The 14,304-nt window shown below is 35.9% G+C and overlaps 1 protein-coding gene across 5 annotated transcripts in view; it reads right to left on the bottom strand.

Moving 5' to 3' along the window:
• The window catches only part of LOC136339960 (uncharacterized), a 195,100-nt gene that overhangs the window by 126,727 nt on the left and 54,069 nt on the right, over positions 1-14,304 (bottom strand). For all 5 annotated transcript variants that reach the window (XR_010732231.1, XM_066283642.1, XM_066283653.1 and 2 more), the window contains exon 2: positions 11,745-11,834. Coding sequence is in view for 4 of the 5 variants with exons in the window: in XM_066283642.1 (XP_066139739.1) it covers positions 11,745-11,808 (64 nt within the window). In the remaining variant the exon portion in view is untranslated. The remainder of the gene's footprint in view (positions 1-11,744; positions 11,835-14,304) is intronic.

The following is a 14,304-nucleotide window of genomic DNA, read 5'->3' on the forward strand; positions in this document are numbered from 1 at the left end:
CTGTCGTGGACGGGCGAGCTTCCGAACGACTATTAGACCCGCATACCTATGATTCATCGTTCCGATGGTGCAAATCTTTCAGAACTTTTTTCCAAATTCTTAATGAAATTTTGCCATTTTGGCCCTAGCTGGGCTAGCAGAGCCTATTCAACTTTTCTATGATTTAGACAAATAGAGAGGCAATCGTTGCAAAATTTTACAGTTTTTTTGGCCCTGAGGACCTTCGACCCACCATCATTTTTGCGGGTGACATTCGATAGACGTTATTGGGGCACAATTTTTTTCAGCGCTACATCTACTGCAGTTCGTCAGAGTTTCACAGCTACGTACGATTGAAATTATTAACATTTTGAAAATTTTGTACTTTGTATTTTCTGCGGGAACATTCAGTTTTTCGGCGAAAGATTCTTTCGGGTAAAATAATTGTATGAGAGTTTTCTTTGAACCAACATCAGACACAAATATTTTTGTTTTTGAGATATCGACGTTTAAAATTAGATACTCTTTTTACTACTAGTCTCTAAACGAGAAAACAATGTTTACACATTTTTAGCAATTTTTGCTATACGCCTGCTAAATAGAACTCATTTTATATTAGATTATGAATTTGAGAAAAATGTACAGGAGCGCTTAAACTCCACACCTCATCCATTTTAGGCAAAAACAGATGGGCCTGGCAAAGTAATTTTTTTACCATATTAAATAAGGGAACGTGAGCTAAAATAAATCTTCAAAACATTGAAATACGTTAAATATGGAAACCGACGTTCGGTATCGCGTTGCCGACGCCTTTTTTTTTTGAAACATACTTTTTTTCCGAAAATGCCAACATCGATACATTGTAAACAAATTCTATATAAAAACTTTCGGATCGATTGCATAAAAATATATTGATGTTCAAAATTCGAAACGAAAAAAAAGTTTTTGAAAAAAAAACATAGCGTCGGTGTCGCGACGCCGAGCTTTGCCTTCCATGTTTTAATGTTTTTACCATTTATTTCAGCTTACGTCCTCTTATTTAATGTAGTGAAAAAATTATTTTGCTGAGCCCATCTGTTTTCATATAAAATGGGTGAGGCTTCCAGCTTGCATAACCTTGTACAATTAAATGTTCTATCAAATGGCACCTGCCCGTGTTCTCTGCGATTTTTGTTTTTGAATTACGCTCATGCTCATCAGTTTATATTAATTATGTTAGCATTTATTATGTTTTAGAATAACTTCTAATATCTTGAATAATGAAATTCGGTATATCACAAACTTTCCTTTTGGAAACAAAATTGTAATTTGTACCAATGCACATCCACTTTCCATAAATCTCTTTGAATACTGATATGAATAGTACGCTTTGAGAACTTGTTTATGGCTTATACTGTATAAAGTTTATTGCCCAGTAAAAGTAGGGCGAGTTGTAAAAATGGGCAATTTATAGCCTGTATTTTTTGACGTATAATTATATCCTTTGCTGTGAAAGTTTTATGTTCCATGTTATGTACAATTTACTGCTAATACAATGCCTTGGATGAGCTTAATCATTCTAATTTATGACTTCATGATTAATTGGAATGTTATCCTATGAGATGCAAAGACCCACAATGCTAGACAACTTGATAAGTTCGCAATGCTCCTTTAACTCAATAAAACTAAAACAGAGCAATGAAAGTCAGCGATCCAGAGCAAAGAATCTTTTGTGCAGTCCTGCAAGTGTCCAACAATAAGTCAGCATTATTTACTGCACGTTTTAAGACCAGACATTCTGCTAGAGAATAGCAGCGGACTTGGCTGCATCAATTAATTTTTAATATAGAATGCAGCTGTTGACTGTTGCGACTCGCTTTTTGACGTTATTATTATTGCCTGGGAGCAACGCTATGCAATATGTTGCAGACGCATATTATGAAGTTCTCTCTTTTATGTTTTAGAAGATTTTATGCGCTATTAAAAAAATACATAAATCATACATTGTTCTAGATAGTTGCAATTGGACCACCATGTAGAACCGTGACGTAAATATTAGGTGATGTTATAAAGGTCAACTGAATATCTACGTTCCTGTTCAGCTGCAAGAGTGGAACAGAATAAAATGTACTCACGTGTTCCATCATGAATAAATAGCAGATTGTTGTTTTGTACAATGTTGCCGCATGATGTATTTTTACAGCGATTATAAGGATTTTAGCAATTTCCGCTTAAATAGCTCATGCTCTATTTGCAAACGTAATTTTCCAAAAATATTGAACAGGCCCGCTTCTATTGAACATATTTTTTTACCAACATCGAAAGAGCGCGTTATCGTCATCGCTTTTATACGTAGCGAAACAAATATACGGTCCACTGAACCGATTTGTTCACATTGGAGTCATTCGATCAGGGCCTATTAATTTCGCGCAATGATGGACACAGATTGTTTAGTGTATTCAGTTATACTTTCATTTTGTAAATGGATTATTTACAGATTGACCCTTATGTCCGAAATGATACCATAAATTAATTCGTGCAGAGGTCACCTTCACTATTGGGATTTGGATACGTTTTTCCCTTAAAGAATATTTTAAAGGTAAAAAAAGTTATATTTGAATTTATGAATGATATTACTGCAAAATCGTAAAAAAGCGAGATTTCTTCCGATTCATATTAGGTAAAGCTCGGAATGCTAAAGCAAATTTTGCCACTGTTCCAAGGCAATTAATTTACTGTATAAGTCAGATAAAGAAGCGGTGCCGGTGCCCGAACAAAGCTTCCTGGTTAAAATAAAACAATAAGTTTCTTCGGGTCGAAATAATTAATTTTGTTAGTTTCAAACACTATCTACTTGTTTTTGTTAGAACTCTCCTCTAGTTGCATAGCAAATAACTGAAATAAATTTATAACTACGTAAGAAAGTTTTGCAAATGAAAATAGTTGCAAGAGTTTGCGTCGAGTTCTACTCAACAACAAGGGAATATGAAATTTGTCGAAATAAGTACTCAGAGGGGATTTGTAAAGAAGTTTCGTGTCACATACGAGAGGTAATTTTCAATATGTTAATGCAAAGGAAGGTTTTTGCCTTTCACAAAGCACTGAATCGCCGTTTCACTAAACATCTTTTATGGCCAATAAAAACTTTGGCCATATTCATCCGCCAAACTTGGTTTATTTTGCACTTAATTTAGGAAAAACAATCTATAAAATCGGACCGGATTCGTGTTCTACTATCTCCGACAGAAATCCAATCAACTTTAGTCGGTCTATTTGTGTGTCCGGCTCGTCAGACAAGGCTATAAAAGACTTTTGACGACGACTATACTTCATAGCGAGACATGAATTCTTTTATTCTTGTTTTATGTCTGGATTCACTGGACAAGGCGGCAAGAATTTCAGCACTTTTCTAACAAATTGTTGAACAACAAGCGTTATAATAAAATTTATTGCATCAAACGAGTCAGTTTTCTACAACATGATGATGAAAATGTTTCCAACAATCGTAGTATTTTCTTCTGGAACTTCCAACAGCTTCCATGGTTTCCGATCTGCCCAAGCTCTATCTATGGCTGTCGACACAACCAAAAATAGAGGGCCGCAACAGGCGGCAAAGAGGGATAGAAAGAAAGGCGGCGATAGCCGGATCAAAAGGGCCAGAATAATGAGTCCGAAAAGCAGCGAGTAAAGAAGAAAAATCAAATCGAAGAACATTAAAGCAATAAGAAATTACTTTAGCGAAAAGACCGATAGAAACAGAATGTTGGTTCGGCGATAATCGATAAAATGCAAAGAAATCAAGGGCAGGAACAGAAAAGATCGTTGAGTGCAAAAAATGTTGCATCCGTTAAACCAAGAAGGAAAGGGATAAATAAAGGTTGCTGGTATTAATAAGAAAAAAAGAATTGGATTCGAAAAGCGCCGAAATAAAAAAAGGACAAAGCAAAAGCGTCAAGTCAACAAGCCCTCGAAGTCCACTAGAAAAGAAGATTGACAAGAGTCGTGAGAAGAAAAAAGGCTAATTCGGTAAGTACCCACTCAAGTAGATAAAATAGCTCACAAACGCCAGAGAAAGTAAAAAGGAAGGTCTATAGTACACAAGCGAAGACGTGATGATGGTCTAATGAAAGTAAGTAGCTTTATTAGAACTGAAATGAGAAATAAGCTTTTTCCGACAAACGTCACGTAGTTAATGAAAACAAAATCGACGAGTTGCGTAAGTTTGATAAAAAAGACTTGAGTTGATAAGCGCCATGTCAAAACCAGATGATACGGGAAAAGAGGGTGATTCCCACAATCGACAAGTCAACAAGATCCGAGGAAGGAAAATGTGGCTTAACGAGCGCCAATATTGAAAATAAGGGAGAATCGGACAAGCGGCAGGTGGGTCAAGAATGAAAAGGAAAGTAGAATTGAAAAGCGATTGGGGCACTAAATCAACATATTATCCGCCGCCTAAACTGATACCACTAAACAAACACACCGGAGCAACAAAACATATCCATCAAGCGCCGACCCAAAAAAAATAAAAAATAAATAAGGATCCAGTAGAAAAAAAGCCGAACAAGAGTACAAATATAAATAAATGTGAATCTGGTAATCTCTACGTCGAACACGAAAATTAACCACGAAAAGCGCCAAGTAAATAACAATGCCAGACCAACGAGGAAAGATAAGTTCAACAAGCGCTAAATTGAAAAATATAGAAGTATCCGACTAGCACCAAGCTAAAGAATAAAATGGAGAGGCGAAGCTTGGCAAATGCCAAGTTAACGTGAATTCTGGCACAAAAAGGGGATGGACCGAGGAAGACGAAAAGCGCCGATTCGGCAAGAATAATGGGCCACCAAGAAAAAATTAAATCGGGAAAAGGAAAAATGCAACAATTACGAAGGCAACAGGAATATCAGGACCAATAAAAAAAGGAGGTGTACGATAAATGTCAATTTAGAAAGCAAGCCGAGAGCCGCCAAATCTGGAGGGGAAGGAAAGGAGTTTCGGTAAGGTGCAGGGAAAGGTATTATATATGTGTGTTTGTTTATAATTTAAGTACAATGGATTCAAAGACCTTGTCGGAACCGGCTACTGTATCTTGTTGTGCCACCGAAATATAACGAGATTCCTTGGAAACGTCTAAATAATTCATATCGATGTTATATTCTAATCTCATTTCGATTAATCCATTTCGGAGTGTCTTGAACAGAGTTTCTCGAAGTTACCACTAGGAAATTCTCAGACACTTAACCCCACACTCTTCTATCTCAATTTCACGGAAATTCTTTCTCAGACAGCAACCCTAGCTAAAATTGTGCCAGTGTACTTTACAAACCACAAAAGGTCCTTTTCAGAAATAACATTTTAACGTCGTCCAATCCATTATCTAACAAAACAGTGTTTGCAAGTTCCCCTAGAGCCGGATCCATTGTAGCCGGAATACTTGTTCCCCTCCCTTGACCACTCCGAAACCAAACACGGAATAAGAATAAAAGCATCGATGTATAAAGTCGATGAAACTCTTTTGTGGATGTTAAAGTTGATTGAATTTGTATCCTGCCATTACTGAAGTGAAGGAGGAGTTAGTGTGTAAACAGATTTTGTATTTCATTGGTATGTAAATTATAAATTGAATTGAGATAAACTTTAAACCGATGAGGAATGGGAGTTTTGTAATTTTCCTTTATTCCTTATTCATTCAAAGATAGAAATAACTTTCAATTTTATGCAGGTTTTGGCGCAATGGATTGTTGAAGGTGTAACAAAAATCACGGATTATATTGGAAGTGTATTTTAGGTTTGTTCGAACCGTCAAATTTAAGATCTCCTTTTCGTTGCATGTTCGATTCCTCCCCCATAAATATCCCGCATAAACTGCTGAGAATATAAAAAGGAAAATTGGTTGCCAAATATATTCAGGGCAGCTTAGGAAATATTTCCCTTGGTCTTTTCCGTTCAATATTTCACACTTTAAAAATCCACGCTGCATACGAAATTTATCCCGGTAAAACAAAATACGCTATCGTATATCTTTTGAAAATGCAAGCACTCTCGTAGTTCTTCTATCATATAAAGGGAAAAGGGCCGTCTGAAACATGTTTATTCAAAGCGAAACTTTCGCAAAAGAAACGAACGAAAGAATTTGTATAATCCTGGGGGCGTGTAGTTAACGACGATGTAAACTTTTTTTTATAGACTCATTTTTTAGTTTAAAGAACCGTTTTCAATGTGAGAAATTAATGTTTATATGCATGTTCGCTGATTAACTCTCATTAGTATTGATTGACTTTGATCTTTCAATTTATACAATCACAACAATAATCAAGTCCATTGATGACTCGCTAATCTCCTTTGAACCCAATTTTCACAGCAAATTTGAAACTTGACTGGCAAATACAATCCGGATGGCTTCATGAATAAGCCATCCCATACCCACGAATTCCCCATTAATATGCATGCATGTCGGTTACGATAAGCTAATTTGTACGAAAATTAGTATTTCTTTGGAAAAGTGTTGTTATCGGGCTTGTGAGTAAATTAACGCTTTATTGCTACGAGGTAATATTATGGTGCATTATTTAAGAGGATTTGGAGGCCAATAATGCCACTTCAGCCGCACTAAAATTCGGCATGTTCATATTTTAAATCGCAGATGTTCGGTAAATTGAAATAAGGGTGGATTAAACCAGAGTACTATATGTAAACAATAATAATTAACACGACAGAAATTTAGTGCTTGAGTTTAGGGAGTACATAATTGCTGGAAGTTTGTGCCTATAAATTGCAGCTGTAAGAGACATCCTATAACAGCTGACAGGAAATACTCTCATTCTCTGTTTAGAACTTTGTAACAATTTCAGCACTCTAAAATCATTCTATTACGATATAAATCCTCAACTTCCAATTTTCCACCTTGTTCGAGTACGTAATATCCAGACAACGTCATTATTAATCTCGGCATTAAAAGTTTTTCCTGGATTTTTAATATGGAAATCTGCTTAGCAGACGAGGATCGGGCTGGGATTTAATTTTCCAGACCATTAGCCAAATTATCCAAAATATTGGGCAATTTTCCTTTAGGCGTTGAAATATTAAATCTTCCAGGTTATAGGCCACAAAACCAAAAAGTCTACTCGAGTAATTCTTGAACAAATTGCTTATTTTTTGGCAAAATGATCTTGCCAAGATCAATTTTTCTACTTAAGCGTCGATAATAATATACCTAATTGTAGGAATAAATCACGCTCGAGCTGGAGGTCTAAGGGCTATGTCATCACAGAAGGGCGCCAGCTGCAAGCATTCAAATAAAACTGTTATCTCGCCTGTTGATAGGAAAAGTTTAAAGAGGTTCACTTCGAAATTGGAAATTCCAACGTTTGCTCCCTTATTTGAATCAATATCTCAGTCCAATCTTTTTTGCAGTAATTTTAATATTCTTCATCATCATTTCCTTCTTAAATCTCAAATTTCCTCTTAAATGGATGCAAATATCTATTAGAAACGTGGCGATTAATCGATCCTAATTGGCCTGGAATTCCGTACTATTAATTATCAGAAGCGGGTGCATCTATTTAAAGTTTCAATTTGTAGGTCAACCGCAAAGAGGGAGATTTGATTGAGTGTGAAATATAGAAGGCAAATTATTAAAGATGTTTCACATGATATTTTAAATGAACTAGAAATTTTGAGAAAAGAGCGTCAAAACGGTTGAATGGAAGCAAAGATGAAAAGATCTGAAGAGCGGGAGGAGACGCGGGAATCAATCTCAACTTAACTGAATCTTCTGAGAATTCTATGGTTGCTCAAAAAATGAAACTCCTTAGGAAATGTCAGAAACTCTTAAAAAAATACCAACAAAATGATTTGAAATACAAAAAGTTTGAGTAAATTTTGCAAATTATAATTAAGTGTGTTTCTGCTTTTTTCCAGTTTTCGTTCAGATTCTTATAATTTATGGAAGCGAATGACATATAATGACAAAATATTTTTCAATCAGGTAAATTTGAATTCCTAAGAAATCTGAAAATGTTCGTTATTAAATAAATTCAGGCTGCTGAAGGTTTCTCCAAAGGTCAATTTTCCTAGTGAAGGATGTTCCGGTAGCTCAGAAATCCAGTAAGTTCTTTCAGAACATTAATATTTATTTACAAAAGTTTCTATGGTGGTCAGAATTTATCACTTCAAAAGAGTTTCTGTTAGTTCGGAACACTGTTATAAATAAGTTTGGGTTCTTCAAAAGTTCAGAAAAGTGCTTCATCATATGAGTTCCGAGTTCTGATTAGTTAAGGTACATCCATTGGTCAGTTTCCGCCTCAAAAACTTCTCCGGTAATTCAGAAATGCAACAAACTCCTTAATAAAATTAATCCAACTTTCTAAAATATTTACAAGTTTTCTCTTTTAAATTCAACCTATTTTTTCCAAAGAATTTTTCAACTAGCTTAGGTTGGTTCCCTAAAAAGTTTAGAAAGATGCAGATGAGTTTATATTACTTTATTTCCCAAAATACTAGTCTTCCTCTTAAGGAAAAACTTTGAAGCACCTTTGAACGTAAGAGAACCTTAAAAAACTAATATGTAAATGCCTCTGTGAACATACTCGGTCCGTGATCTTGAAGGGGTCAGAAATATGTCTTTTAAATACAGGTTTCACTTCTTATGACCATTTGCGTTAATTTTCGCTAAGCTACACTTAAATCTGACGGAGTTTTAATTGACAGTTTTGGATGTAATTGGATGTACATGTCAACTGAAGCCACACCTAGACTTAAGTTTGGCTTGTGAATTTACGATGAAGACAAGGATTAAAAATCTGTTCGAAACCCAAAAAATTTAGCGACTCCATAAAATTTTCTTCTAAAATTAGTTATTATTTCTGAAATGAATAGAAAAAATTCATTTGTAATAAAATCCCTAAGTAAGGTAAGGTTTGCAAACACATAAATTTTTAGCGCCAGTGCCAGTAATATCATCAACACCGATGCTTCAAAATTTACGAGTCTACACACCCAAAATCACTGGCATTAGTCAACAGGCGAAAATGATTCATGCACATATAAACCGCTTTGGTATCCTAAAGCAATAATTCGTGCCAATTTACTAACGGGTGTATCAAAAAATTCATAACCAAACGAGCTTTGGACAAATTTTGTTTACTGCATGCATGTCGCAGCTAAGTTCGGCTTTAAATTCGACATTCACGTTGAAATATTTTACTTGCAATTAGTGAATTAACTTTTGACATAAAAACCATTTTTGAAATTGTCTCCACAGCAATATGTACCAAGAAGTCTTTGGTAGGCCCTTTATATTAAAATAAGTGGACCTTTTTGGCACCAAAAGTTACATCGAATTTGGCACCAATGAACGGCGTAAGTTGTTAAATCACCACTTAAGCTTGGTTTATCTAAACTTGGTACTCGTAAATTTTGATGTCAATTAGAAATGCATTACAGTCACAATAAAAGCAATCTGACATAAATAAATTTCGTATGTTTATTTACCAATTAAGGTTCGTAAAGAGCCTTAGCTGGCCTGGCAATAGGGAGAAATTCTATGTAGAGTTACAGAGAAAAGATATAGAAATTAAAAGCAACTAAAAATTTCCAATTAGAGCATAATTTTAGTTGTTCTGCTTTCGAAAAACTACCAAATCATTAGTTCCCTGGGTTTAGAGGAAATGGCACAGTCCGATAAATTTGCAAAAAAGGGGAAGGCGCAAGGAGAAACGCCGACTTTTTATTAGTGTTTATCATACAAATTTTATTTACAAACTACTTATAATAAACCAAAGTATAAGACTTTTGGTGAATTAAACAAGGAACTAGTTATGTCGTCCGTTCCTGGCATATTTCATTCCAATCCATAAAAAGTTGATACTGTTGCAAAAATGAAGAACTATAGAAAAATTGATTTGAAGGTTCAAAAAATAGTATATACAATGAAAGGAATAATTTTTCTGCACCACTTTTTTCGTTATTCCGAACATTATGAGATGAGAAATTGAAGGAACCGATGTGGAGGTCAATGAAAATCGTGAGAAAACCTGCAAATATGTTCATATTACTCCAAAATTTCCACATTACTCGTGTAACAGCTTATGGAACTCTTTCACTCCATAAATCAACCTGATTCAAATTGTGTTTTTCCTTGTTAAGATAAACCAATACATTTCAATGGAATCAATTTCCTCCACAAAACCCAATTCGAAGCCTCTCCCAACCCAAATCAGGCAACTCAAATTTCCTCCAATATCCCAATCCCAATTCAATTTTCAAATTACATTCACCCTCGAATATTTATACGCATGATAATTCATTGTAAACGAGCCTAAATGTATTATGGGAATATTTTGTTCCGGACCTGCATATAATGTCGATATTATGCCTCTAGTCGTTATTGAAACAATGGGATTGTATTTGGGAGAAAATCTTTCCAATCTCACAATTAATGAGCTTTCAGATTCACTTAAGACTCGTCAAGATTGAGGATTTGCTGTGAATGCGGGTCTCGGTGGTGTTAGAACAAATAGAATTCATATTGGCAAAGTTTTCAGTTTTAGCCCTGACTTGAATATAGAAATTCGATGTGAAGAACGTATTTGTTTAAATCAGGCGTGTCTGAAATTTCATACATGACTGAGGAATTTTTCGGGTTCACACTCACTACTCAGCAATTTTTAGTTTTTTTCATCGTCCGCTTCTTCTCTCTTGGTATTAAATTTTTTCTTCGTACGTAAGGAAATCATCTTATGCAAACCACGGGAAAATTTTAAAAGAAAACTACGGAATGGCTTCTCTTTCAGCATAGCTAAAAGGATTTTTCCGGCACGACACAATAACACTGCGGGGAAAACTTTAAACTTGCCGGAATAAAGCCACTTTCTATAGATTTCCTAAGAGAAGTTGAAAATTCCGTAATCGATTTACGACAAAAGTCAGGTTGCGTAGTTCTGCTTCGAAACTAAATGTAAAATTGGTTCTGGGGAAATATTGAAAAATTCTCTCTGATTTGTAACTTTAAAGGAAGCGGTAATTCTTGTAATCTCGACCATTTCAGGCATTGCAAGAATAAATTAGGACCCATATTTGAGATTGGAATGTAAATCATGTGGAAGAATTACAATTCTCATTCCCTCCTTAAAGAATAATTTGCATTTAAGACGGACCACAGTCGCACATATTCAGCGACCTATAGAATTTAAAGACTCGATGAAGAAGTTCATTGTTCTAGTTAATATTTGAACTTATCTCCGGAAGAGACTTAAACACCCTTAAAACTTCCTGGCAAAGTTTTTATGTTGCAGAAGTAAACTTTCTTACCCGAATCGGCTAGATAAAATTCAGAGCAATTTTTCTCGACCTTTCTTCATTAAACTTAATTTCGTCTGGCATATCCCACTTGCTAACGAACACCCGAAAATCTGGGCAGAGACGTGAATCTAATTTCATCTAAAATTAAATCGTTTTGTGCAAATTAGCCAGTTGGCAAAAGCGCTGAGGCCGTAAATTTATTTCGTTCGGACATTGGCTTGGCAATTCTGGAACATCCAAAGTTGGAGCTGTAAACTTCCTATGTGCATGAGCAATTTAAGTCACAGCATGTGCATGGGCACTTAGAGGACATCAAATTCTTGGTTATGTCCTGCGTCAATCTGTTTCATTGTTCTCGCGCCAGCGGTTTTTGTATTTATTTCTTGTTTGGAAACTGGTCGCTGCGTTGTTGAGTTTTATTGCGGATTCGTGTTATCCAGATATTAGACCAAATAGCTACATTACTGGTATAAGATTCTTACCTTTTCCTAGCAGGAATACTCCTGATATCAGCAACATTAGCCTGGCACTAATCTCCGGTAACATCTCGAAGACTATTACTTTCCGTCAATCTGTAAACAAAAAAAATCTTCAAGTTTCTCCGAGCTTCTTCAGAGGAAAGTTGTATTCCCACCGCACTTCTAGAGTCTAATTTACCGAAGCGAAAACTTGTCCACATGAGAGGGGGAATTTGTTTACCGTTAATTCATCCCAGGGGATCCTGATCCCGTCTCGATTTAATCCTATTATCATCGGAATCACGATCCGAAATCTCCAGACGCTCAAAAGGGAAACTGAAACGTGAAAGTTTTTCGATGGCAAAGTGCGGGTTCGAGAACATTCGACAGGAACGGACACTGAGGAGGGCCTTAAGCGTATTCAAAAACTTGGCACGTAAGAAAACGAGTTTCGAATTCCGCGTTGTTTCAAACAAAGATAAAGCCGAATTGTCAGGTTTGATGATGCAAAATTAACCCTTGGAAGGAGTCTCGCAATTGCGGGTAAAGCGTTTTTAAGATTGATGTTAGAGTGGCCGTCCTGTAAGGAGAATTAACTAAATCTATTGGCTCGGAAGAGAATTGGAAAATGGGGACAATATGAGGGGAATGAAATAAATGCAAAGGAAATAGTTATTTGCCAAACTAGTAAGTGAAGTGCCACTTCTAGTCCGGCAAATAATTTTAGGTCCAACGCAAAGCGGAGGACACCAACATTTCAGGGAATAAAGGGCACTTTTCAAATATTTTCGAAATTTCCGCATTTGCTATTTACCGCAGAAATCAACACGGTGAAAACACTTTCGCAATATATTACGTAGAATGTACTTCCTACGAACGCATGTGCGCTAACTGTATCGCCTGTTATCAGCACAGTTATTATTGTAAATGCGTTACAAATTCACGTGCGGTAAATAAATTTATCGCTTGTCTGTCAATGTCATATGCTTATAAAAACTTTGACACTGACACATGCCACTTGTATTTGCGGCTGAAACAACGTTTTGCCGCACATGAAAGGTGAAGTATTACTTTAAGCCTGCAAAGGCATGCGGTAGAGCCACGTTGTCATACGCTTGTAAAGGAGATGCTTAAAATTTCAGGGCGTCCAATGTTCCAACCATAAAACTCCATTATACAGAATGTCTTAGAAACATCGGTGCAAATGGGTATAGCGCGCTAGCGGACAAAAGAATAGAGCAATTCACTAAAATATACCTCATAAAAAAGGTGCTTGTTTTCATTCTACAAGATATTTAAGTTTTTTTCCATGTAAATTGGAAATAAATCACTTAGCTTTTATTTTGCGGACGTGAAATTGCTGCTAGGGGAGTTTTTGGGTACGATAAATTCTTTAAAATTCTTATCCCAAGCCAGTTGCCTAGAGGTGTTACCTGTATTTCACTGAGGTACAATGAACATGTCTAATGTTTTTACAGATTATAACACTTTCAACTCTTCCAGATTAAAAAGATACCGACTAAAAAGCATGTATCTTTAACCGTTTCCCAGATATCTTTAATTAAGTTCTGCGATGCACTGCGAAAGATTTATGAATACCATCAACGGGAATGAAAAATATGTATAGTGTGTTTACATATGGACAAACACCCTTTAGAACTCGACATGCCACTGAAACGTGTCTAGAACTATTTACCAATAATGGACAAAAGCAAATCGTCGAACTTTTAAATACCTTTACGACAAACTGGTTGCGACTGGTCCATTTGGTTCAAAATCAGATAACGGGAGAATTGAAATTCTCAATGAAAATCATGAAGAGGAAATTTTCGCCCGAATACTGGAGGATCTAGAGCTTAGTACGGATTGGATTAGGTTCCATCAGTTTGCTTTATGAAACCTATTAAGTGTGGATTTTTTAGCGTCTACGTAGACGTAAGGGCAGCGAATATAAAGCAAGTGCCAAAGTTACAAAATAAAAATTTGTAAGGAAATCTGCTCTCCGGCCATTCCAATGGCGGAAATTAATTTGAAAAGTCCATTGAAACAAACATAAAATAAAGAATAAAATACGAATTAAAAAAAATGAATAAAAACAGTAATTCACGGCACGCAAATCGATGTCATTACATTGAAGAAATGGATTAAAACATACATTTTTGGACAAATCACGTTGCGCCGGAGTGTGAGCGCTTCTGCTTCAATTTATGAAGCCCTCACTAAATCTCAATAAAATGCTCAGTTGCAATACTTCCTTTTACTCATTAAATCAGAACCGAATTAAAACCCGCCATTCGAAGGACGAGTCTGGATTTTAATTAAAAGAGGCCATTGAATCCTCTGCATCGATGTCCATCACGTGCAGCGGCAAGCAGTGACTGGCCAATGCTGAAATGATCAGGATTTGCCTTCAATTTCCTGCTGGTTAAACGAGGAATCTGCAAGTCGATAAGGTTAGAGCGATGGGATATTGGGTTTCGGCGATATTAGAGTTTTCCTTTGAGCTTTTCGGTGCGTGAGAAAGAGAGGTAATCACTCATTGTCTCGTTCAGTATTTTCGAGTTCTTTTCAATATTGTGTCTAT

Source organism: Euwallacea fornicatus, chromosome 1, assembly GCF_040115645.1.
Source record: "Euwallacea fornicatus isolate EFF26 chromosome 1, ASM4011564v1, whole genome shotgun sequence".
In the NCBI taxonomy this organism is placed as follows: Eukaryota; Metazoa; Arthropoda; class Insecta; order Coleoptera; family Curculionidae; genus Euwallacea; species Euwallacea fornicatus.